A 22,975-nucleotide genomic window follows, 5' to 3' on the forward strand; every position below is an offset into this window, starting at 1 on the left:
AACATTCTTAAGTAGAAAAAACATTTCTTAACCTCATAATCAAGAAGTAGTAACAGGTGTAGATAACATCCTTCAATGTTAACTCTATAGCTTCCGGAAACAAGTAGAGAAAAAAAAGCATCAGTATGAACAGTACCTGCGCTAACAAAGTTATCTGACCAGGATAACGAAATAATTAAAAACACACATTATTACATTAATACAACGGTGTTATATAATGAAAACATTGACAGATATAATAGCACTACTTGGAAAAACATGATATCAGAAATTATTTATAATGTATTGCTAGAGCCATTCTATTATTGAATCCATGCAGTAACCTTGTATCTAAAAGAAACATCCATTTGCTTTCTCTTGCAAGAATTTTTTGTGATAATTTCCCCCTCTGTTTTTTTAACCTGTTCAATGCCTATAAAAGAAAAACCCTTGACATCACTCCCATGTATTTGTGAAAAATGTCGGGAAACTACAGAGGCTCCTGCTGGTGGCAAATTAACTGCATCAGAAAGATGTTTTCTGATCTTTTTTTTTTTTCTTCTTCTTCTTCAAGTATTCATAGTGCAACCTACATACTGTTTGTTGCAAATTTCACAATTAAATAGATAACATTGGCGGTATTACAATTAATATATAAAAGAATATCAAAAGTCTTATTATTGTGCATAGACATAAAGGTTTTAGATTTTTTAGCATGCTTGCAACATTTGCACACATTGGCTCCACACCCATAGAAACCTTTGGTTTTTAACCAGTTGGTATCCTGTGAGTTTAGAGACAAGGGATCCTTGAAAAGGCTAGAAGAAGATAGAAGTGAACTTAAGGCCCCTTTACATTTAGCGATGCACCAGCGATCCCGACCAGCGATATGACCCGGTCAGGATCGCTGGTGCATCGCTAAATGATCGCTAGTGAGCTGCCACACAGGCAGATCTCACAGCGATACAGCAGCGATCTAGCGGTCGTTACTTACCCTTCAGACGAGGCGATCCTGACGTCCTCCCGTCCGCGTCCACGCGTCGCTCGTCGGCGCCAGCAGGAAGCAGACGACGAGAAATGGAGCTGCGCGATCAGCGATGGACAGCGGGGGAGCCGGTCAGAGGTAAGGATCACACATAGCGATATCGCTATAACGTCACCAAATCAGTGATGCTTTAGCGATATCGCTATGTGTAAAACCCCCTTTAGAGGGGGGGGGGGGGGGCACGTTTAGCAACAAACAAAATAGATTCACTATCTACCAGTGTTTAAGATTTTATCTTGACACAGAATGGGCAGATATTTCTTAATAATCGCAACAATATTATGATACTGTGGACTAAAAGATGTAGTAAAAGTAACTTTATTTGAATCATTACCAATATTATTGCATTTTGTCTTTTTATTTTTAGAGTACAACAAATGGGCTCTATCCATATTATCTACCAGTTTTTTTGCTCTTTCCAAATAACAACTGGGATAACCTCGTTCACTTTATCTGGTGCAGGCTAAGTCCGCTTCTTTATTTATAGATGGATTCTTGTGTGCTATTTCTGTGTGCGATCGAACACGAGGCTCGGTGACGGCGGAATTTCTAGTACGGCTGAAGGAAAGCGGGGAATCGGCGCAACTGAAATTATCGGGGTTAGCCTTATTCTTTCAACTAATGGGATGGGCAGACGTAACAAAGATCTTATTCATTAAGCAAGCCATTAAAGGATGGAAAAGGCTTCAACTGAGCCAAGAATGCCGCCGCCCCATATCACTGAGATTATTGCATGACATTATTTCCATATCCCCATCAGTCTGCACATCGCAATACGAGGCGGTCCTCATAACTGCAGCTTTTGCGATCGCCTTTTTCGGAGCACTGCGCACCAGCGAATTACTACCATGGTCAAAAAACGCATCGGAAGGTGGCCTAATTAATGAGGACATAAGTCATATGCAGCGACGCTCTGCGCATTCGGGTGAGGAAATCCAAGTGCGATCCCACTGGTAGGGGCTCATGGGTTCTGGTTAACGCATCAAATGGCCCAGTTTGCCCGCTAAAGATCGTCGAGAGATACGCTGTAATAAAACACGCAAGTAGATTTTTCTTCACTCATACAAACGGTTCCCCTCTGACAAAGTACCAATTCCAAGTAACTTTCAAGCCATGCTTGGTAAACATGGATTTTTGTGATAACTCACCATAAAATCCTTTTCTCCGAGAAGCTCATTGGGGGACACAAATACTGTGGGTGTATGCTTCTGCCCCTAGGAGGCTGACACTAAGTGGAAAAAAAAAAAAAAAAAAAAAAAAAAAAAAGGAGGTTAGCTCCTCCTCCATCGTATACACCATCGCCCCTATTGTGGGCGGAATTCACCTTGGTGCCAAAGCAATAGGAGGACAACAAAATCAGCCTTAATACAGGTACAACATGTCCAGAAAAGTACCACCCTTATATCACATAAATAAATGCGTATTAACTAAACAAAAACAGAGCCAACTGGCTAATAGGGTGGATGCTGTGTTCCCCAATAAGCGTCTCGGAGAAAAGGATTTTACGGTGAGGAACGGAGCTCGACAGGATAGAGCCACCAGCTCTGAAGCCCGCCTGATGGAAGTGATGGCCACTAGGAACACCACTTTACAGGAAAGGTACCTCAAAGAGATATCCTGAAGCGGTTCAAATGGAGCTTCCTGCAGAACACTTAGGACCATGTTAAGGTCCCAGGCGTCTATAGGTGCCTTATAGGGAGGTACCAAGTTGGAGACTCCCTGAATGAAAAAGTTTTCACCTGCAAATTGGTAGCAATTCTGTGCTGGAACAGGACGGATAAGGCCGATATCTGTCTCCTGAGGGAACTTGGGGCAAAGCCCGAGTCTAATGCTTTATTGACTGAGCTATCCGGGCTCTCTAAGCCCGACTGGAGAAAAGCCAAGAAGTTGGGGATCGAGATTCTCAGCAGATAAGCACTGCGGCCTCGATACCAAGCAAAGAACACCTTCCAGGTGTGGGGGTAAATTCGTGCTGAAACAGGCTTCCGGGCGCTAATCATTGAGCGACCACCTCGCTCCCAAACCCTGCCTGGGTTAGAATCCAAGATTCAACGGCTATGCCGTCAAACACAGGGTCCCTGAGTTCGGGTGGCAAATCGGCCCTTGAAAAGAAAGATCTAGGCGCTCTGGCAGGCGCCAAGGAACGTCGGCGAGCAGCTGCATTAGATCTGCGTCCCACGCTCGACAGGGCCAGTCTGGGGCCAGCAAAATCGCCGGCACCCCTTCCGTCTTGATCTTTTTGATGACTTTCGGAGGTAGTGGCAGTGGGGGAAATAGATATGGGAGGCGCAACTGGTTCCATGGCAGAACCAACGCGTCCACCGCGAATGCCTGCGGGTCCCTGGCCTGAGCGACATATGCGGGCACCTTGGCATTCACTCTGGAAGCCATCAGGTCCACATCCGGAGCTCCCCACAGTTGACAAATCTGCTGAAAAACTTCAGGATGCAGAGACCACTCTCCGCATGCAAGACCTTGCCAGCTGAGAAAGTCTGCCGCCCAATTTTCTACGCCCCGGAATGTGGACAGCCGAAATCACCGAGTGGTTTGCTTCGACCCACTGAAGAACAAGCCCCACCTCGCGCATGGTTGCTCTGCTGCGGGTGCCCCCTTGATTTATGTAAGCCACCAACGTGGCGTTGTCCGACTGAATCCGGACGGGGCGGCCTGCTAGAAAGTGATGAGACTTCTGCAGAGCCAGCCGAATAGCTCGCATCCCCAATAAGATGATCGGGAGGCGTGCCTCCTGTGGCGACCACCGTTCCTGGGTTGTGTGGTGGCGAAACATCGCTCCCCCACCAAGGAGACTAGCGTCGATTGTCATTACCAGCCAATGATCTGGGGGGGAAAGGTTTCCCCTGGGCCAGAGAGGAACTGGCTATCCACCTTCCGAGCGACTGCCTGACTTGAGAGGACAGTCGGCACCGCCGATCGAGCGTGAAAGGATTCTTGTCCCAGGCTGACAAGAGGGCGTGCTGCAGGGGGCGAAGGTGAAACTGGGCGACAGGTATCGCTTCCATTACTGCCACCTTTTTCCCTAGAATCCTCATACCGGATCGGATGGTATGAGGGACTGGTTGGCTAAGTGTCCGGAGCTAGCGCCTTTTCCTGAGGGAGAATTACCAACCATCGGCAAGTGTCGAAGATCATTCCTAGGAAAGAGATCCTCTGAGCTGGCACAAGGGATGACTTCTTTGCATTGCCAACCATCCTAAGCGAGCAAGAGTATCTAGCGTGATGTTCAGCTTTTCCTCGCATGCCCGTATTGACGAGCCCTTGACCAAGAGGTTGTCCAGATAAGGCAAGACGACTATGCCTCAAGAATGCAGTGTGGCCATGACAACTGCCATAACCTTTGTGAACACTCTGGGAACCGTGGCTAGCCCGAAGGGTAGCGCTACAAAATGTTGATCGCCGATGGCGAAGCGTAGAAACCTCTGATGGGGAGAAAAAAAAAAATATAGGAATATGCAGATATGCATCCTGGATGCCTATTGAGGCCAAGTATTCTCACTCCATCCGGAGATGTCTGATCCTGATGAATTTGTTCAGAAGCTACAGGTCCAAAACAGGCCTGACAGACTTGTCCTTTTTGGGAACCGCAAAAGAGGTTGGAATAGAACCCCTGAGCTCTTTCGTGTTCCGGCACTGGACCATGACTCCGTTGTGCTGGAGCAATTTGATGGCTCCCAATAGAGCCCTTGCCTGGGTATCCACCCTGGGAATCCGGGAAAGAAAAAACCCACCTTGGAGGATATCTGACAAATCCTATCTTGTAACCTGAGGCCATCAATTCCTTTCCCCATACGTCGTGAGCGACATTGACCCCCGACGTGGTGAAACCAGAGTAGGCGGCCGCCCACCTTGCCGGTGTCGTCTGGCAAAGGCCTCGAGTCATTTGGCCGACAATCTTTGGGATCTGGGCTGCTGAGTATGCATTCTCCCCAATTGGTTGGCTCTATACGAGACCTGCCGCTCCCTATCGTGGTTGGGGCGGCCTGAGGCGGCGGAATTGGCCGTTGTAGTCCACCCGGGTTTGCGAAAAGGCCTGAAACGTGCCTGAAAACGGGTGACGAAAAAGCGGTTTTACCTTTTGTTGAGGGAGAAACCCGCTCTTCCCTCCTGTGGAGACGGAGATAAGTTGATCCAACTTCTCCCCAAATAGGTGGCCACACTGATAAGGCAGGGAAGTCAAGGACTTCTCAGAAGTAGAATCGGCTCGCCATGTCCTTTACCATAGGGCTCTTCTGATAGAAATTGCATTAGGGGCAGCAAGTGCCAAGCAATTGTCCGCATCCAAAGACGCATTGATTACATAGGCTCCGGCCATCGCCATCTGACCTGCGACCTCCGAAATCTCTGCAGGTAGATCCTGCGCAACCTTGTTTAATGTTTCAGACCATGATATCATAGCCTTGGCTACCCAAGTTGCTGTGAATGAGGGAGCTAGCGCTGACCCTGATGCCTCATATACTGAGCGAGCTAAGCTCTCTATAAGGCGATCCATGGGATCCTTAATTGAGGAAACACTAGGGACGGATAGCAGGGTCTTCGTGGCTAGGCGCGAAACCGAAGGATCCACCATCGGGGATTCCATCCATTTTTTACGAAGGTTCGGAGCAAACGGATACCCTGCTTCGAGTGATGCTGGAGTATCCAGTACAAGGGGCTCGTCTGAGTCGCATTCTGAGGTCTGCTCGCTATCAACCACTGGTGACGGGGAGCGAGAAGCAGAACTTACGGATGCCAAGGCACCGGATGGACTGGGTGACACTGTGTGGATTCGTTTCCCTCGGGTCTGCCTGGAGTGAGAGCGGCCCCCGCAGGCCGGAGGCTCTTGTGAGGTGGAGGTCCCCTCTAAGGTCGGTGAGCCACTGTCCCTGCCCCCACCTGAGGCCTGAAGGGACTCAACTGTATGAACTGAGACAGTGATAGGGCCCACTCTGGGGGCCTTGGCACATTGGTCGCGGTGGCAGTGGAGGACGGACACTGAGGTTCTGTTAGGCGTCGGGTTCCGGGCGCTGCACAGCGGGAATCCCGAGCCTTGTCCTCTGCGGCCTGCCCACACCAGCATTGTGGGTTCGGTCGCAGGGGAGGGCTCCTGGGCGCGTTCGGAGTCACAGGTTTCACAAAATTTTTTACTCTGCGTTTGTTGTGGAAAAACTAGCCCCACAGGAAATGCATGCGGAATAAAGGAACGTGTGCGATTTCCCTTTTCCGGTCATATTGCTGCCATGCTCAATAACCCCCTCTGTTTTCTATAAGATGGTTGGGAGAAGGGAGGAGGTGGAAACAAACCCCCTTTTATCGCACGTAGCGCGGCTCCAGGGTCGGGGGTCGCACTTACCCTGATCCTGTGTCCCCATGTGCTCCTGCCGCTGCGCTCTCCTTTCTCCTCTGAGTAGGCCGAGACGTCCTCTCCCGGTCGCGGCCTACCCTGTAATGAGACCGGGGGCTCAATTTGTTCGCGTCCACCCTCCACGGGGGGGCGGCGCCGGAAATGACATCACGCCGGGGGCAAGACTTCCACCCGCGGCCTAGTCACGGCTGAAGCCGCGGGCTAGATTTCTACCCCTGCCAGCGCGCTGGCGGCCCCGCAACCATGGCGATCCTGCCGGCCCTTCTCTGACCCGCTCCATGGACCGACATCCGCGCTGGCGGCCCCTGCCTGGGGGGGTAGGAGGGAGGAAAGGAAATGCTGGACCAGGTGAACACAACCTTCCGCCTGGAGCCTTTTCAATGGAGCTCCCGGAACGCTGCCGCAGGGCCCTCCCCAGTCCTCCATACCTGCGATAACCTCCGCTACAAATCCAGCGCAGCAGGTAGAGGGGATGGGGTGCAGGCACCCTAGCTCCGTCCCCCCTGCAGGGGCGAAGAGAGGGACCGTCCACCGCCATGCAGCACCGCCATCTAGCGTTGGTGGAGCAGTGGGGGCCGCACAGACTAGTCTTGTGCCTCTGTGCAAGCCCATGGTTTCAATACCTAGGGGTGGACAGGGCTAAGTCCGGCATTATGTCCCACGTCGCAGGAGAGGATACGTGGAGGGACACTCACACGTGCTCGACCGTTGATGGTTTGGGGAAATTGGATTCTTTCAACAGGATGCATTGCCCCTGTCTTATCTTCATAAAATAAGAAAAATAGAAGTCTGGGGAAAAAGACCCAGATATGTCCCACGGTGCGGGAAAGGATACGCGGAGACGATACTCAACGCGTGCTCGCCCGTTGATGGTTTGGGGAGATCGCACCCTTTCAATAGGATCCGTCACCTCTGTCTCATCTTCATGGGAAAAAATAAAATAGTCTGGAGACATCCAGACGTGTGTGCCTCCAAAGGATACTAAGCAAAAAAACTGAGTTCCGCCCGCAATAGGGGCGAGGGTGTATACGACGGAGGAGGAGCTAACCTCTTTTTTTCACTTAGTGTCAGCCTCCTAACGGCAGAAGCATACACCCACAGTATCTGTGTCCGCCAATGAGGCGAAAGCGAAAAACAGGCGCAAATCCAAAAGAGTACGGGACACATCCGTTCCGAATCGGGGCGGCCACGGAAGCAGCTAGGGCAGGAGTGTCAGAGGCCGAGGTACAGAGAATGGGTCGTTGGAAATCCACATGCTTCGCCAGATACATAAGACCTGATTTGCTGAATTAACCTATGTTATCTCTTACAGGAGTTGAAGTTTGGGTTGTAGGACATTCCTATGTCTATTGGGCGAAAAAAAGGGTCAAACTGCATCCGGGAGGAAGGAATCTTGGCCTTCCGGGCCTAGAGGTTAACTGTAGGGGTATCAGAGGCCTCCAATGGAAACAGGTGTTCAAAAGAGATGGTTGACATTTCAAGGAGGGCAAAGCGCCCAGTGATAATTGTGTTACACATGGGTGGCAATGATCTTGGCAAGCAAAAGGTGGCGGATCTGTATAAATGGATGACAACGGATATAGAACGGTTCACCTGTTTGTTCACAAATATGATACTGGTGTGGTCAGCCACCTGGCGTGGCACAAGAGATAAAGCCATAGCGCGCACAAGGAGGAAATTCAACGCCCGAATGGGAAAATTTGTGAGAGGAAAAGGCGGTATCGTTATCCGTCACCACCAGCTGCAAGGGGATAACACAAGACTATTAAGACCGGACGGAGTTCACCTGACGGACGTTGGCCTCGATATTTTTCTGTCCGATTTACAGGATAGGGTTGAACAGGCCCTAACGCTGATGGTGGGGGTTGAGTCCCATGTAGATTATACACAGGATCCTCCGTGGCGGTAGAAGCGGAAGTGGGCAAAGGTTCGTAACCGTTCGTTGGGCCAACTCGCCTGTCGATTGTGGACAGGATCTCGGCGCGAGCCACCCGATACGAAGTGCAATTGCCTTTCTCTGATTATGTAATTAATAAACTGTGACCAACCTGTTCAACCCACCTAGGATTGTCTGTTTCATTACAGGATTGGAGCGACGGGTGGGAGGCACTGGTTACGACACACAGGTCTCCACAGTCTTGCAGGCGCAGAACTGCATAAGGAGCGCGCCTCTGACAGTGGAGCCCATGCAATAAAACAATAATAAAATACTGCCAGTGCCCAGTCCCCCCCCCTCGCACCAATCCCCTTGGTAATGCACTAATTGGGATGCCCCTGCCGGCCAATGGTTCTTAAAGGGGAAGGGTCCTACGGCCACACCTACAAGGGTTAAAGCCAGGTGTCCGTGCCATTAACTTCCTCTTTCCCTCCCGGCAGACACCTGGAAACTATTGTGCTATTGTCCCACCCTCCCTCCCTTATAAGTGTTAATGGATGTGTATGGCCATACTAACTGGCGGTTAGATGTTAAGTTTGTAAAGTATATTTAAAAAAAAAAAAAAAAAAAAAAAAATTGTATATATGTGTATATTTAGCTGACCATTGTCACCTTTGCTAAGTAACAGCAGTAGAAGCGGAGGAGGGCAAAGGTTCATAACCGCTCGTTGGGCCAACTCGCCTGTCAATCGTGGACAGGATCTCGGCGTGAGCCGCCCGTTGCGAAGTGTAATTGCCTTCCTCTGATTATGTAATTCATAAACTGTGACCGACCTGTTCAACCCACCTAGGATTGTCTGTGTTTCATTACGGGATTGGAGCGAGGGGGGGGGGGGTACTGGTTATGACGCACAGGTCTCCACAGTTTAGGGACGTGGGATGTAGACTGCCACAAGTAGTAATTCTTTTGCAAATATTCTACAATGAGTGCCAATGAATCTTCCCTCCCCATCCACTTTAGTTGATATCAATTCAAAAGAGACAGTTCTATGCACTAAAATACTGACACATCTCGACTAACTCGAGAAGATAGAATGCAGGCTTTGACTGATCCATGAACGCTTCAGGGTCCCCATGTTATTTTTTTTCTGTATGTACAGTATTTTCTGCAAGCATATTCCTGCTGGTGAATTTCCCCATATACAGTTGTGCTTTAGGCTATGTGCACACGGTGAGGAATCTGCTTTGGAATTTTCCACGCAGATTTTACTAAATCCGAAAGTAAAAGGACCTGCATTTTACCTGTGGATTTAATGCATTTTTTGTGCGGTTTTCCCCTGCGGTTTTCCACCTGCAGATTTCTAGAATGGAGCAGGAGTAAAACTGGAGCAAAACCGCACAAAAGAAGTGACATGCTGCATTTTTCAATCAGCAGCAAATCTGCGCGGAAAAACCGCAGCATGTGCACTGCGGATTTTGTTTTACATAGGCTATAATGCTACTGTACATCACATGCAGTTCTGCTGCGAATCCGCAGGGCCGAATCCGGCCCTGCGGATTCGCAGCAGAACTGTATGTGATGTACAGTGCCATTCTTTTCTATGTAAAATAAAATTAGCTGTGCAAATGGTGCGTTTTTTTCCCGCACGGATTTGGTGCGGAATGAAAACTGCAGCATGTCACTTCTTTTGTGCGGTTTTGCACCTGCTCCATTCTAGAACTCTGCAGAGGAAAACCGCACAAAAAATGCACGTCATTTGACCTGCGGATTTAGTGAATGCTGCGCGGAAAATTCCTAAACAGAATACGCACCGTGTGCACATAGCCTAAAAGTTTACATACCCCCCAGCAGAATTTTTGCTTTCTTGGCCATTTTTCAGAGAATATGATTGATAACACCAAAACTTTTTCTCCACTCATGGTTAGTGGTTGGGTGAAGCCATTTATTGTCAAATTACTGTGTTTTCTCTTTTTAAATCATAATGAATCATGTGAACTGCATTGTATTTTATATGGTATGCATTGCTGAATTTCCACCACTTTCTCATGCTCCTGAATGCCCCATGTGAACTGCATTGTATTTTATATGGTATGCATTGCTGAATTTCCACCACTTTCTCATGCTCCTGAATGCCCCATGTGAACTGCATTGTATTTTATATGGTATGCATTGCTGAATTTCCACCACTTTCTCATGCTCCTGAATGCCCCATGTGAACTGCATTGTATTTTATATGGTATGCATAGCTTACCCATCTTCTTGTATCCATAATTGTACTCCATCTTGTTATCTTTGCCACACATCTAAGTGGTCTGTATAACCCCTTCCCCCTTTTATGACCTCTGCTTAACTCTGTGCATTTGGCCTGGGCAGTCACACCCCACTTTCACTCACACCCGATTGTCTTTAGCTGCACATATATTCAGCACCATGGGTCTGCTCCAGACGTAGTCGGCTCCATCAATGTCAAAATCCTTATTTCAAAGTACTGATTTCTAAGTACTCTGAATTAGGACTGGAATTTGACTGCAAGGTAACAGCCTATAACACCACAACAATGTTTCGCCTTCTTTTTACTATCACCCCCATACTACTCTATTTCTCCCTAACTCCTGCAATCCCCCCTCCTAGTAAGGAACTATTCATCTCCCCCTCCATTCTCCCCAGCCACCTAACCTTCTCCTCACAACTGTTTCTCCACATCCAATCCTTTTTCTCCAGACCCACACGGCCACATCATGTCCTCTCCTGCTCCCACCTTCTAATGCTCTGTCTACTACTCCTTATTGCTGGCGACGTATCCCCAAATCCTGGTCCTCCTCATCACATCCCTACACTCACTTCTACCACCCTGCCACGATCCTCTACACGTCCTCGCAACCATGATAACCTCAAACCCATTCATCCAGCCCCCACTGCCTCAACCCCCTTACCTGGAGCCCTATGGAACGCACGCTCTGTATGCAACAAGCTATCATTTATCCATGAACTCTTTATCACCAACAAACTCTACTTCCTCGCCATCACTGAAACCTGGCTCACTCCCTCTGACACAGCCTCTCCAGCTGCGCTTTCCTATGGCGGATTCCATCTCTCTCACACCCCTCGCCCCAGCAACAAACGTGGTGGAGGAGTTGGCTTGCTCCTGTCTGATACCTGCTCCTTTACCCCAATTCCTCTGCCACCCTCCGCTACTCTTCCCTCGTTCGAGGTCCACTCCGTCCGCATCTATTCCCCCTCCAACTGGCTGTCATCTACCTCCCCCAGAACTAGCCATCTCCACCTTTCTCGACCACTTCACCACCTGGCTACTCCATTTCCTTTCTGCTGACATCCCCACCATCATGGGCGACTTCAACATCCCCATTAACACTTCCACCCCGGTTGCGTCTAAACTTCTGTCGCTCTCGGTTTCCCTCAGCCTCACTCAATGGTCCTCTGCGGCCACTCACAAAGATGGTCACATGCTGGACCTTATCTTCACCCGTCTGTTACCTCACTAATCTCAATAACTCACCCCTCCCCCTGTCTGGCCACAACCTATTGACATTCTCTTCCCTCTCCTCTCCTACTGTGCAACCCCCGCTCCACAAACTCGCTCACCCTCGCAGGAATCTCAAACACCTCAATTTACAATCACTCTCTGAGTCCCTTCTCCCTCTTACAGACATAGCTTCCCTTCATGACACAGATGCTGCTGCCACTTTTTATAACACCACAATAACAGCAACAATCGATTCGGCTGCCCCCCTCACGCAGAGCAAAACTCGATCAACAGGCAGCCCTGGCTGACCAAAGAACTGAGATGGGTTTCCAGGGCCGCTGAGCGGAGATGGAAGAGAACCCATTCTACTGAGCACTTCAACGCATACAAGCAGTCCCTTGTCAGCTGTAAGTCCACGCTCTCTGCCGCAAAACAAACTTACTTCGCATCTCTAATATCCTCCCTGTCTCACAACCCTAAACAGCTCTTCAACACTTACAATTCTCTCCTCCGTCCCACAATACCTCCTCCCCCTCCTCATTTCTGCTGAAGACTTTGCCTCCTTCTTTAAGCAGAAGATCGACACGATCAGACAAAACTTTGGCCCGCAGCCCCCAATGACCCTCTTAGCCGCTCAGCCATGTTCTGCAAAAGCCACCTTCTCCACCATGACAGAAGATCAGCTCTCCACCCTTCTGTCAAGATCACACTTCACCACTTGTGCCCTCGATCCACTCCCGTCTCACCTCATCCCTAACTTGGCCACAGTCTTCATCCCATCTCTAAGACACCTTTTCAACCTTTCACTTACAAATGGTGTCTTTCCCTCATCCTTCAAACATGCCTCAATCACACCTATCCTCAAAAAGCCCTCCCTTGACCAATCCTCTGTGTCTAACTAACTATCGCCTAATATCTCTTCTCCCTTACGCCTCAAAACTACTGGAACAGCATGTATATATTGAACTGTCCTCCCACCTCTCCTCCTGTTCCCTCTTTGACCGGTTACAATCTGGCTTCCAACCACATCACTCAACTGAAACTGCCCTAACTAAAGTCACTAACGACTTACTAACCGCCAAGAGCAAGCGACACTACTCTGTCCTCCTCCTGGACCTGTCCTCTGCCTTCAACACCGTAGACCATTCCCTCCTGCTACAGACTCATCTCTTGGCATCACAGACCTGGCCCTATCCTGGATCTCATCATACCTAACAGACCGAAGATTTAGTGTCTCCCTCTCACACACCACCTCCTCACCTTGCCCCCTGTCTGTCGGTGTTCCCCAATGCTCTGTCCTAGGACCCCTACTATTCTCCATCTATACCTTCGGCTTGGGACAGCTCATAGAATCCCACGGTTTGCAGTATCACCTCTATGCTGATGACAGGCAGATCTACCTATCTGGACCCGACCTCGCCTCCTTACTGACTGAAATCCCACAATGTCTGTCTGCTATCTCAGCCTTCTTCTCTGCTCGCTTTCTCAAACTGAACATGGACAAAACAGAAATCATCTTCCCCCCCCATCTCACTCTACCCCTCCACCAGACCTATCCATCAATGTCAACGGCTGCTCTCTTTCCCCAGTCCCGCATGCTCGGTGCCTTGGGGTGATCCTCGACTCTGCGCCCTCTTTCAAACCACATATCCAAGCCCTCGCCTCGTCCTGCCGCCTCAAACTCAAAAATATTTCCCGGATCCACTCATTCCTCAACCACGAAACCACAAAAACACGCGTGCATGCTCTTATCTCCCGCCTCGGCTACTGCAACCTCCTACTCTCTGGCCTCCCCTCTAGCACTCTGGCTCCGCTCCAGTCCATCCTACACTCTGCTGCCCGACTAATCCACCTTTCTCACCGCTATTCCCCAGCCTCCCCCCTATGCCAGGCCCTTCACTGGCTTCCTATTGCCCAGAGGCTACAATTCAAAACCCTAACCATGACATACAAAGCCATCCACAACCTGTCTCCTCCATACATCTGTGACATGGTCTCTAGGTACCTACCCGCACGCAAACTTCGATCATCACAAGATCTCCTTCTCTACTCCCCCTTTATCTCTTCTTCCCACAACCGCATACAAGACTTCTCCCGTGCTTCCCCCATACTCTGGAACTCCCTGCCGCAACACATCAGACTCGCACCTTCATCGGAAACCTTCAAGAAGAACCTGAAGACCCACCTGTTCCGAAAAGCCTACAGCCTGCAATGATCCTCGGTCTACTGAACCACAGCAAGACCTGCTCTACCCTCACCTACTGTATCCTCACCCATCCCTTTAGACTGTGAGCCCTCGCGGGCAGGGTCCCCTCTCCTTATGTATTTGTGTTTCCCTTGTCTTACACATGTTTATTATACTTGTCTATATTTCCTCTTTTCACATGTAAAGCGCCATGGAATAAATGGCGCTATATAAATGAATAATAATAATAATAATAATAATAACCCAAAACATCCTAATGACCCTGATCAAAAGGATGTTGTCATAGTCCTTATAATCAAGCAGCTTCATTAGGCCTGGGCGCAGAGGGGCTCCCGGTGGCAGTGGCAGAGTAGGTACCCTGTGTGCCCTCTTCACAGCAAACATTGGGGGTCAGGTGTTCTGCCCCAAACAGGGAGTGCAGACATCTCTCAAAATAAACAGTAGGGTTGTTGCTCTAGTTTTTTTCAGAAATGCAAATTAACCTTATATTATTCCACCCAAGTCTGTTCTCCAAATAATCTGTTTTAGTCAGCAAGGCCAGGATTTGTTGATCATGTCTGCGGTTGTCAATGATAATTTGAGGCAGTTTATCCTCCAGGTCACCAATTCTCCCTTCGGATGCACTAGGATGCTGTAGTGCACTCTTAAGGGGGTTTTACACTAAGCGATATCGCTAGCAATATCGCTAAAACGTCACTGGTTTTGTGACGTTATAGCGATATTGCTAGCGATATCGCTATGTGTGATACTTACCAACGACCGGCTCCCCCGCTGTCCATCGCTGATCGCGCGAGAATGTCCGGCTCCATTTCTCGTCGGGCGCTTCCTGCTGAGACTTCCTGCTGTGACGACGAGCGACGCTGGAGGCGGGCGGGAGGACGCAGGATCGCTGTGTGTGAATGGTAAGTATCGTGCGCTGCGTCGCTGCTGAATCGCTGTGAGATCTTTCTGTATGAAAGCTCACTAGCGATCATTTAGCGATGCACCAGCGATCCTGACCGGGTGGGATCGCTGGTCGGATCGCTAGTGCATCGCTAAATGTAAAAGGGCCTTTAGTTTTTGCAGCCCCTGTCTGATAGAAAGTTCTTCCTAAAGGTACTGTCACACTTAGCGATGCACCAGCCATCCCAACCAGCGATATGACGCGGTCAGGATCGCTGGTGCATCGCTAAGTGGTCGCTAGTAAGCTGCCACACAGGCAGATCTCACTAGCGACATCGCTGGGGACGGGGGTCGCTACTTAGGCCGGTTTCACATTTGCGCTTTATAGCGCAGCGACGGCCTGCGCACGGCCGCCGCTAAGCCCTGCCCCCTCCTGGCGTCCCATCCGGTCATCGCCTCCTACTAGCGCACATGGACGCTTGCGATCTGCGCACCCTATCTTTAGCATAGGGTGCGCAGATCGTGCGCTGGCAGGATTTTGGCGTGCGCTGCGCACTCTTGAAGGTGCGCCCATGTGCGCCGAACGCAGCATGTTGCATTTCGGCGCGCACCTTCAAAAGTGCGCAGCGCACGGCAAAATCCTGCTAGCGCACGGCCAGCGCACGATCTGCGCACCCTATGCTAAAGATAGGGTGCGCAGATCGCAAGCGTCCATGTGCGCTTGTAGGCGGCGATGACCGGATGGGGCGGGGCTTAGTGGCAGCCGTGCGCAGGCCGTCGCTGCGCTATAAAGGGAAAAGTGAAACCGGCCTTACCTGTCACACCAGGTGATCCTGCGTCCTCCCGCCCGGCTCCACGCTCGTCGTTACAGCAGGAAGCGCCGCAGGAAGCTGACGACGAGAAACAGTCCAGGATGTTCTCGCACGATAAGCAGCGGGGGAGCGGGTTGTAGGTAAGTATCACACACAGCGATATCGCTATAACGTCACAAGTTATAGCGATATTGCTAGCGATAAGTGTAACAGGCCCTTTAATCTCACCCATCTGTTTATTATGTGAGGACAGAGCAGAAGCATACTGTGTAACAGCCATGAATACATTATTGTGGGATCTTGTGTCTGAAAGGTTTAACCTCTGACTGAGACAGCAAGCTACTATCTGTTATCAGCAGGGTCTTCACACTCCCCTGAGATAGAGAAGCCATTAAGGGCCTGTCACACTAAGATATCGCTAGCAATATCGCTATAACTTGTGACGTTATAGCGATATTGCTAGCGATATCGCTGTGTCTGATACTTACCTACAACCCGCTCCCCCGCTGGTTATCGCTGATCGCGCGAGAACGTTCAGGACGGTTTCTCGTCGTCAGCTTCCTGCGGCGCTTCCTGTGGAGAGACGAGTGTGGACGCGGGCGGGAGGACGCAGGATCGCCTGGTGTGACAGGTAAGTAGCGACCCCCGTCCCCAGCGATGTCGCTAGTGAGATCTGCCTGTGTGGCAGCTCACTAGCGACCACTTAGCGATGTACCAGCGATCCTGACCGCGTCATATCGCTAGTCGGGATCGCTGGTACATCGCTAAGTGTGACAGTACCCTTAGTCATTCCTTTCATGTGTGCCTGCCCTTCATTACCCATGGAAACCCCTCTGGATGTCCTGGCATAACTGACCAGTTTAAGTGCTGCATTACAGCAGTTGACTTCACTGCATGTGTTCCTGAAGGCATCCCAATGGCATCTTGATTTCCCTTATCTGCTCCTGCAGCCACCTCATGCTCCCTACTGCTGTTCACTAAATGCTAAAACTGACCTACCATTGATTCTCCAAGTGTTTGCATTTTAGTGCAATGTTGCAGCAACCAAAAAAAAAAAAAAAAAAAAACCTTAATTCTGGCGCTGACTATTTCTTGTTACTCCGTTTAGCGATCAGGTTATTTCTTTTTATATTGATAGATTGGGTGATTCTGAATGCAGCGATACCAAATATGTGTATGTTAGATTGTCTTTTTATTGTTTTATTTTGAATGGGGCGAAAGAGGGGGTGATTCGAAATTTTATCTATATATATATATATATATATATATATATATATATATATATATATATATATTTTTTTTTTTTTTAAACTTTTTCTCCTTTTTAACTTTTGGCATGCTTCAATAGTCTCCATGGGAGACTAGAAGCTGCCACAACTCGATCAGCTCTGCTACATGGAGGCGATGATCATATCGACTGTATGTAGCAGAATTGCTCACGTGCTATAGCCACCGGGCGGCGCTCATAGCAATCCGGCAGTGACAACCATAGAGGTCTGCTGGAGAGTTCTGGTTGTCTTGCCGGAAGCGCGTGTTAAGAGTTTGACAGCGGCATGTAACTAGTTAACAGCCACGGGTGGATCGCAATTCCACCTGCGGTTGTTAGAGGCAAATGTCAGCTGTTCAAAACAGCTGACATATGCCAAAAAAAGATGTGGGGGCTCAACGCTGGCGCCCACATCAAATGGAGGGATTCCGACATTGGCGTACTATTATGCCCGATGTCGGAAAGGTGTTAAGCCAAGCATAGGTCAATGGGGTGTTAAATAAAAGTCTTATATTAACTGATAAAATTGAATGCATCACAGCTGACTGATGGATTAGAACAGATATGTCATATGCATAATGGATCCTGTAAAACCCAAAACCACGAAGCTAGTTTGAACAAAAGCCACACAGAGTAAAACTACTGAAAGGCATACTGGCAAATCCACATACAGGCTCAGAAATGCAATAAAGATACCATATGTAGATTTCATACAAAAAAGAAAGCCAGCCTGCTCACCACTATTACTTGCATACACTAGATGAGATTATTTTTTAGACTCCACAATAATCTACAAAATTCCGATCTTACTGCCATCATAGTGTCTGACGCTTTCTAATAATTAACCATACACATACAGTTAACCATTAGCGATGGCTAGATCTATATTTGTACAGCACAGTATAACCAAGTGAATGCTGAGCACCTTCCCCAGAACGTATGCCACGTATCCTATATACTGCAATGTCCAGACATTACTTACGGTACAAGGCCCTTCCATGCACATGTACTAATCACATTGTGCAATGAAGTCTATATCTCCTTGTGCAACAGGACATAGCAAACATTTCCATTTTTCATACATTTTGTTTTACTACCTCATTAGAAGTGCAAAACCCTGAATAAGGAGGGACAACCCCAGAGACTCATCCCGCAATGGAAAGAAATCATGTTTTCTCAACTTGCAGAATAAATCATAGGAATTAATAACAACTTTACATTTATGCTGTATTAGAATAAAGTATCTGCAAACAGATTGTATATTCTCCCTGTGCTTGTGTGGGTTTCCTTCAGGTTCTCCAGTTACCTGCCACACGCCAAACACATACTGATAGGGAATTTATAATGTGAGCCCCAAAGGGGAAAGTGATTATGTCTGTAAAGTGCTGCGGGATTAATGGCGCTATATAGGTATAATAAATAATTAAGACATACTTCATAAATCAAAATCATGAACATAAAAAAAAAATATCATACAATCGTCCAAGCTTGTGCCATAAATCGTTTGCTCAGCACTCAGTAGGACAGAACTCTACATACCCGCTTTAGTGGGACAGTGCTACGAAACCAGTTGTAGTCTGGGGAGATCTTGATGGCTCCCATGGCGCAGAGTAAAGTTCAGGCAGATCTGCTGGGAGGAGAGAAGGCATGTGATGAGTTATCAGGAGACACATAGCCTCACTACGTGCGCTCTCTCATGCTGTGCTATGCAGGAGGGACCATCCACGAGACATGCAAAATATATTAATAAAATAAATCATAATGGAGAATCAGTTATAGCATTTAGTGAACCTAGTTAAAAAGTCAAACAAAAAAATAGTGTGGGATTGCACTTTTTTGCAATTTCACTGCACTTGGAATTTTTTTCCCCGTTTTCCAGGACCCCATATGTTAAAAACCAATGGTGTAGTTCAAAAGTACAACTCATCCCGTAAAAAACATGCCCTCACACGGCCCATATTGACGGAAAAATAAAAAAGTTATGGCTCTGAAGGGGAGCAAAAAATGAAAATGCAAAAAATACCTCCGGTCATGAAGTGGATAGAATATTATATGACGGCATGTATTGTGGACGCTTTACCATATAAATCTATGTTGAACTCTGATTAAATCAGGATTCAACAACTCCTAAGTTGATACAGATAAATCTTGATAAAGGCTAAAGAGCCAGAACGTTGACAATTATCTGTATTCAGTTCTTTCTGGTCCAGTTGATTGTTCTTTCACCTTTTTGGAGTAATAAAGATTGAAATTATTCAATATTGTGTGCTGAGATTTTTCTAAGAATTATTCATTTTTTTTTTACCTCTGAGAGCAGTGAGCACCCCATTGTCTGATAGTCCAGTTCCACATGAAAAATCAGAGGATCATACAACTATTCTGACATGGATTTTCAAAGTAAATACACCAGCCTCATCAAGGCTGACTGGTTTAATGTCTATAATATGTAATGTGAAGCCTGATGACACCAACTTCATTTATTTTAGCGTAGACTAGCTTTCCATGTTAACACTCGACCTTAGACCACGTTACAACATTGAGTAAACAGCGATTTTATCAGTTGAGGACTAGTAAACCTGTTTCCAGGTAGTCGTCCATATTTGGGAGCAGTGACTCAATTCGTGCCGGCAGCACCCCTATTTCCTCCCAGAAGTGGGGCTCTCAGTGTGCACAGCTCCATAATGCTATTTACCTGCAGGCCTATACTGTTTTTTTTTTTACATCACATGTGCTCCATTCAGGCTGGGCTGCAGTGCCCCGTTCTCAGGGTTATAGAGCCCCAATGTCCAATCACTTGGAGTCCCAGAGGTCAAACTGCAGCGACCAGCAAGTTACCCCCCCCCACATATAGGCTATAAATTTATTTTGGGAATAACCCTGCTGTACAACAACAATCCAAGTGGAAGACAAAAGGAAAAATATCAAATAGAGGTAAACTATGCACAGGTGACAACAGCTCAGGGTTTCTGGGTGAAAGTTGTTATCTACTGTGTAAGGTCACTTTGTATATTCCGCCATGCATGAGAAAGACAAAATTACTCTATCGCAGTCTTTGACTATTGGTGACATTTCTCCAAGGAGAATCCAAAGCTGGGATTTTATGGGATTGTTGTCACCTCTGCAGTTGGGGCCACTTCAGTGCAAAACAGATCTAAGCAGCATTCTGGCCAAATATCAGATGCATCACATGGGGAACTTACTTTCTTGGCAGAGAATCTGAACAGGAAGCAGAAAACAGAAGAAACAGAAGTATTACGCAAGTCACACAGGCACACGCTCGTGAAAGTGCGGTCATTGATGAAAAGACAGTGGCCATCGAAATAGGGTAAATTAGTGGCACGGAATTTGGAAATTATAACATTTTACTATTGCTTTATCATAAGGGATGAGCATCAAACCCCAGCTCTGCACACGCAACACGTATGACTCTGCAGCTGGAAGAACACTGCCAGGTGCCACACAAGTCTGTATTTAGGTGTAATCCTATCACATATGCCATCACTCCGTGGCGCAGAGTCAAGAAGTCCCTGAAGCAAAGTTTGGACTTGGGCCCCGATCAGCATGTTGGTCAGATGTTCGGGCCCCTATAAAAACGTGTTCGCTCCCCCGCCAATGATAATAAAGATAGACTACAAATGAAGTAAATCTCATAGAACGCCCAGCAATAAGACTATTTTCTAAGTAACACCTCTAATTAGTAATAATACAGTTACTGCATAACATCGTATTGTTACTGAGCAAGTGTACTATACCAAAGCTGGTACACCAATAGACTTGGAAGAAAGGGAATTCTCAGCACAACCGTCCCAATACAAGCCAAACCTTTATTGTTGACATAGTAAAAACATTTAAAAAAAGAAAAAAACCTCCTGGCCTGACGCGTCTCTGGAGCACTGCGGCGCCCTTAGGTCATAGGATTTCACAATGAGGTATTCACCAAATATATAGTCACACTGAACCAATGACATTATTGCATATTAGAATAAAAAAAATATCATTACCGAGACAACAGATTCCATTACCCTGGAGGAAAAAGCAGCCTTTTAGTGGGACAACAAGTCTCATTGTATAGTGTGAATATGTCTGCAACAGTCACCAGATTGACTAATTCTTAAAAGATGGAGCTCCGCACTGCAAAAAGGCATACTTGATTTGAAGTGTTTATAGTACCTTAGTCTTGAAAAAAAAGGTAAAGTCAAAAAACAGGAATCAAGTCTCAATGTGCAATGTGAACAAGCCTGTAAGATGGTTCACACTATAACTGATCATTTACAATAAATGCAGCTCCACATTATAAGATCTGGCATTTAAATGACATTTTTGCAGTAGCCTAATCTGGGAAATATGGCAACGCCAAAGAACAGGAGCCTGGAGTAAAGGTACTGTCACACTTAGCGATGTACCAGCGATATGACGCGGTCAGGATCGCTGGTGCATCGCTAAGTGGTCGCTAGTGAGCTGCCACACAGGCAGATCTCACTAGCGACATCGCTGGGGACGGGGGTCGCTACTTACCTGTCACACCAGGCGATCCTGCGTCCACCCGCCCGGCTCCACGCGTCGCTCGTCGTCACAGCAGGAAGCACCGCAGGAAGCTGACGACGAGAAACAGTCCTGAACGTTCTCGCGCGATCAGCGATAACCAGCGGGGGAGCGGGTTGTAGGTAAGTATCACACACAGCGATATCGCTAGCAATATCGCTATAACGTCACTAGTTATAGCAATATTGCTAGCGATATCTCTTAGTGTGACAGGCCCTTAAGATCCCCAAGGATGGTGTGAACAAACCGGGAAGAGATTGAAGTATGACTAATCATTCATAATGAATGCAGCTTCTCATAGAATGCTCCCAAATCAGACTGCCATGTTTATAGTCGCCCAATCTGGAAAATATAGCAATGTCAGAACACAAAAGTCTGGCATATGGGCACAGTGTGTAGTGTGAACATGTCTGTATGTTAGCTCACAGTATGTCTGATCAGTCATCGTAAACACAGCCAGGGCTGTGGAGTCGGAGTCATGTACGAACTCATCAGAGAGAGAAATTAAATGGGAAATCGGCCTTTTTTTTTTTTGCTGTCGCTGTTATTCCGTTAATAATGGCCATTGCAACACCGGAGTCGGCAAAAACCAACCCGAATCATGTTCTATGGGGTCTCAGCTACCCCCAGTAGCCAAGACCCCGGAGAAATTCTGATTCTGGGGGGCGCTATACACTTATTTCTCAGTGCCGTTAAAAAGCAGCACTGAGGCATAAGTACCCTAAGGTCATGTGCACACGTTGGATTCTGCTGCAGATCCGCAGCGTTTCAGGCTCTGCGGGTCTGCAGCAGTTTCTTCTGCGTTGTACAGTACCATTGTTTTCAATGATAAACTGAAAAATGCTGTGCACATGCTGCAGACTTTTCCGCGCAGATTTGCTGCGGGTTCAAATCCGCAGCATGTCAATTCTTTGTGCGGAATCCGCAGCAGTTTCACACCTTATCCATTGTAGAGGTGTGACACCTCAGGCTAATCCGCAGGTCTTTTGACCTGAGAATTTACCTGAGGATTCTTCCAAAATGCGTGGAAAAATCCGCAGCACCTAAATCTACGTGTGCACATACCTTTAACTGCCACCGTTAAAAGGCATATCGGCGGTCGTTAAGGGGGCTAAGAAGCCTTGCTCTACTCTGAACTCATTACCTGTATCATCTGCACCTGTTTGAACTTGTTACCTGCATAAAAGACACCTCTCCACACACTTAATCACACTCCAACCTCTCCACCAGAGCGGTTTAAGGACAAAATTGTAGACCTGCACAAGGCTGGGATGGGCTGCAGCACAATAGGCAAGCAGCTTGGTGAGAAGGCAACAGCTGTTGGCACAATTGTTAGAAAATGGAAGAAACACAAGATGACTGTCAATATTACTCGATCTGGGGCTTCATGCAAGATCTCATCTCATGGAGTAAGGCTAGGTTCACATTGCACTAAGGCAATCAGTTTAACAGATGAGCTATAAATGAGCCTGGAAGTGGTATATTTTTGCCATCGCGTTAACGCATGTGGCTGCGTTAGGCTG

The 22,975-nt window shown here is 47.8% G+C and overlaps 1 protein-coding gene across 4 annotated transcripts in view; it reads right to left on the bottom strand.

Annotated features, from left to right (window-relative positions):
- Positions 1 to 22,975, bottom strand: part of SPG21 (SPG21 abhydrolase domain containing, maspardin) — an 80,300-nt gene that overhangs the window by 53,712 nt on the left and 3,613 nt on the right. For 2 of the 4 annotated variants that reach the window (XM_073568845.1, XM_073568843.1), the window contains exon 2: positions 18,450 to 18,540. In XM_073568845.1, the coding sequence (XP_073424946.1) occupies positions 18,450 to 18,512 (63 nt within the window). In that variant the 5' untranslated portion in view covers positions 18,513 to 18,540. The remainder of the gene's footprint in view (positions 1 to 18,449; positions 18,541 to 22,975) is intronic. The other 2 variants (XM_073568846.1, XM_073568842.1) reach the window with 1 other exon arrangement.

Source organism: Dendrobates tinctorius, unplaced genomic scaffold, assembly GCF_039654945.1.
Source record: "Dendrobates tinctorius isolate UK_male_01 unplaced genomic scaffold, ASM3965494v1 ptg000022l, whole genome shotgun sequence".
NCBI classification, from domain to species: domain Eukaryota; kingdom Metazoa; phylum Chordata; class Amphibia; order Anura; family Dendrobatidae; genus Dendrobates; species Dendrobates tinctorius.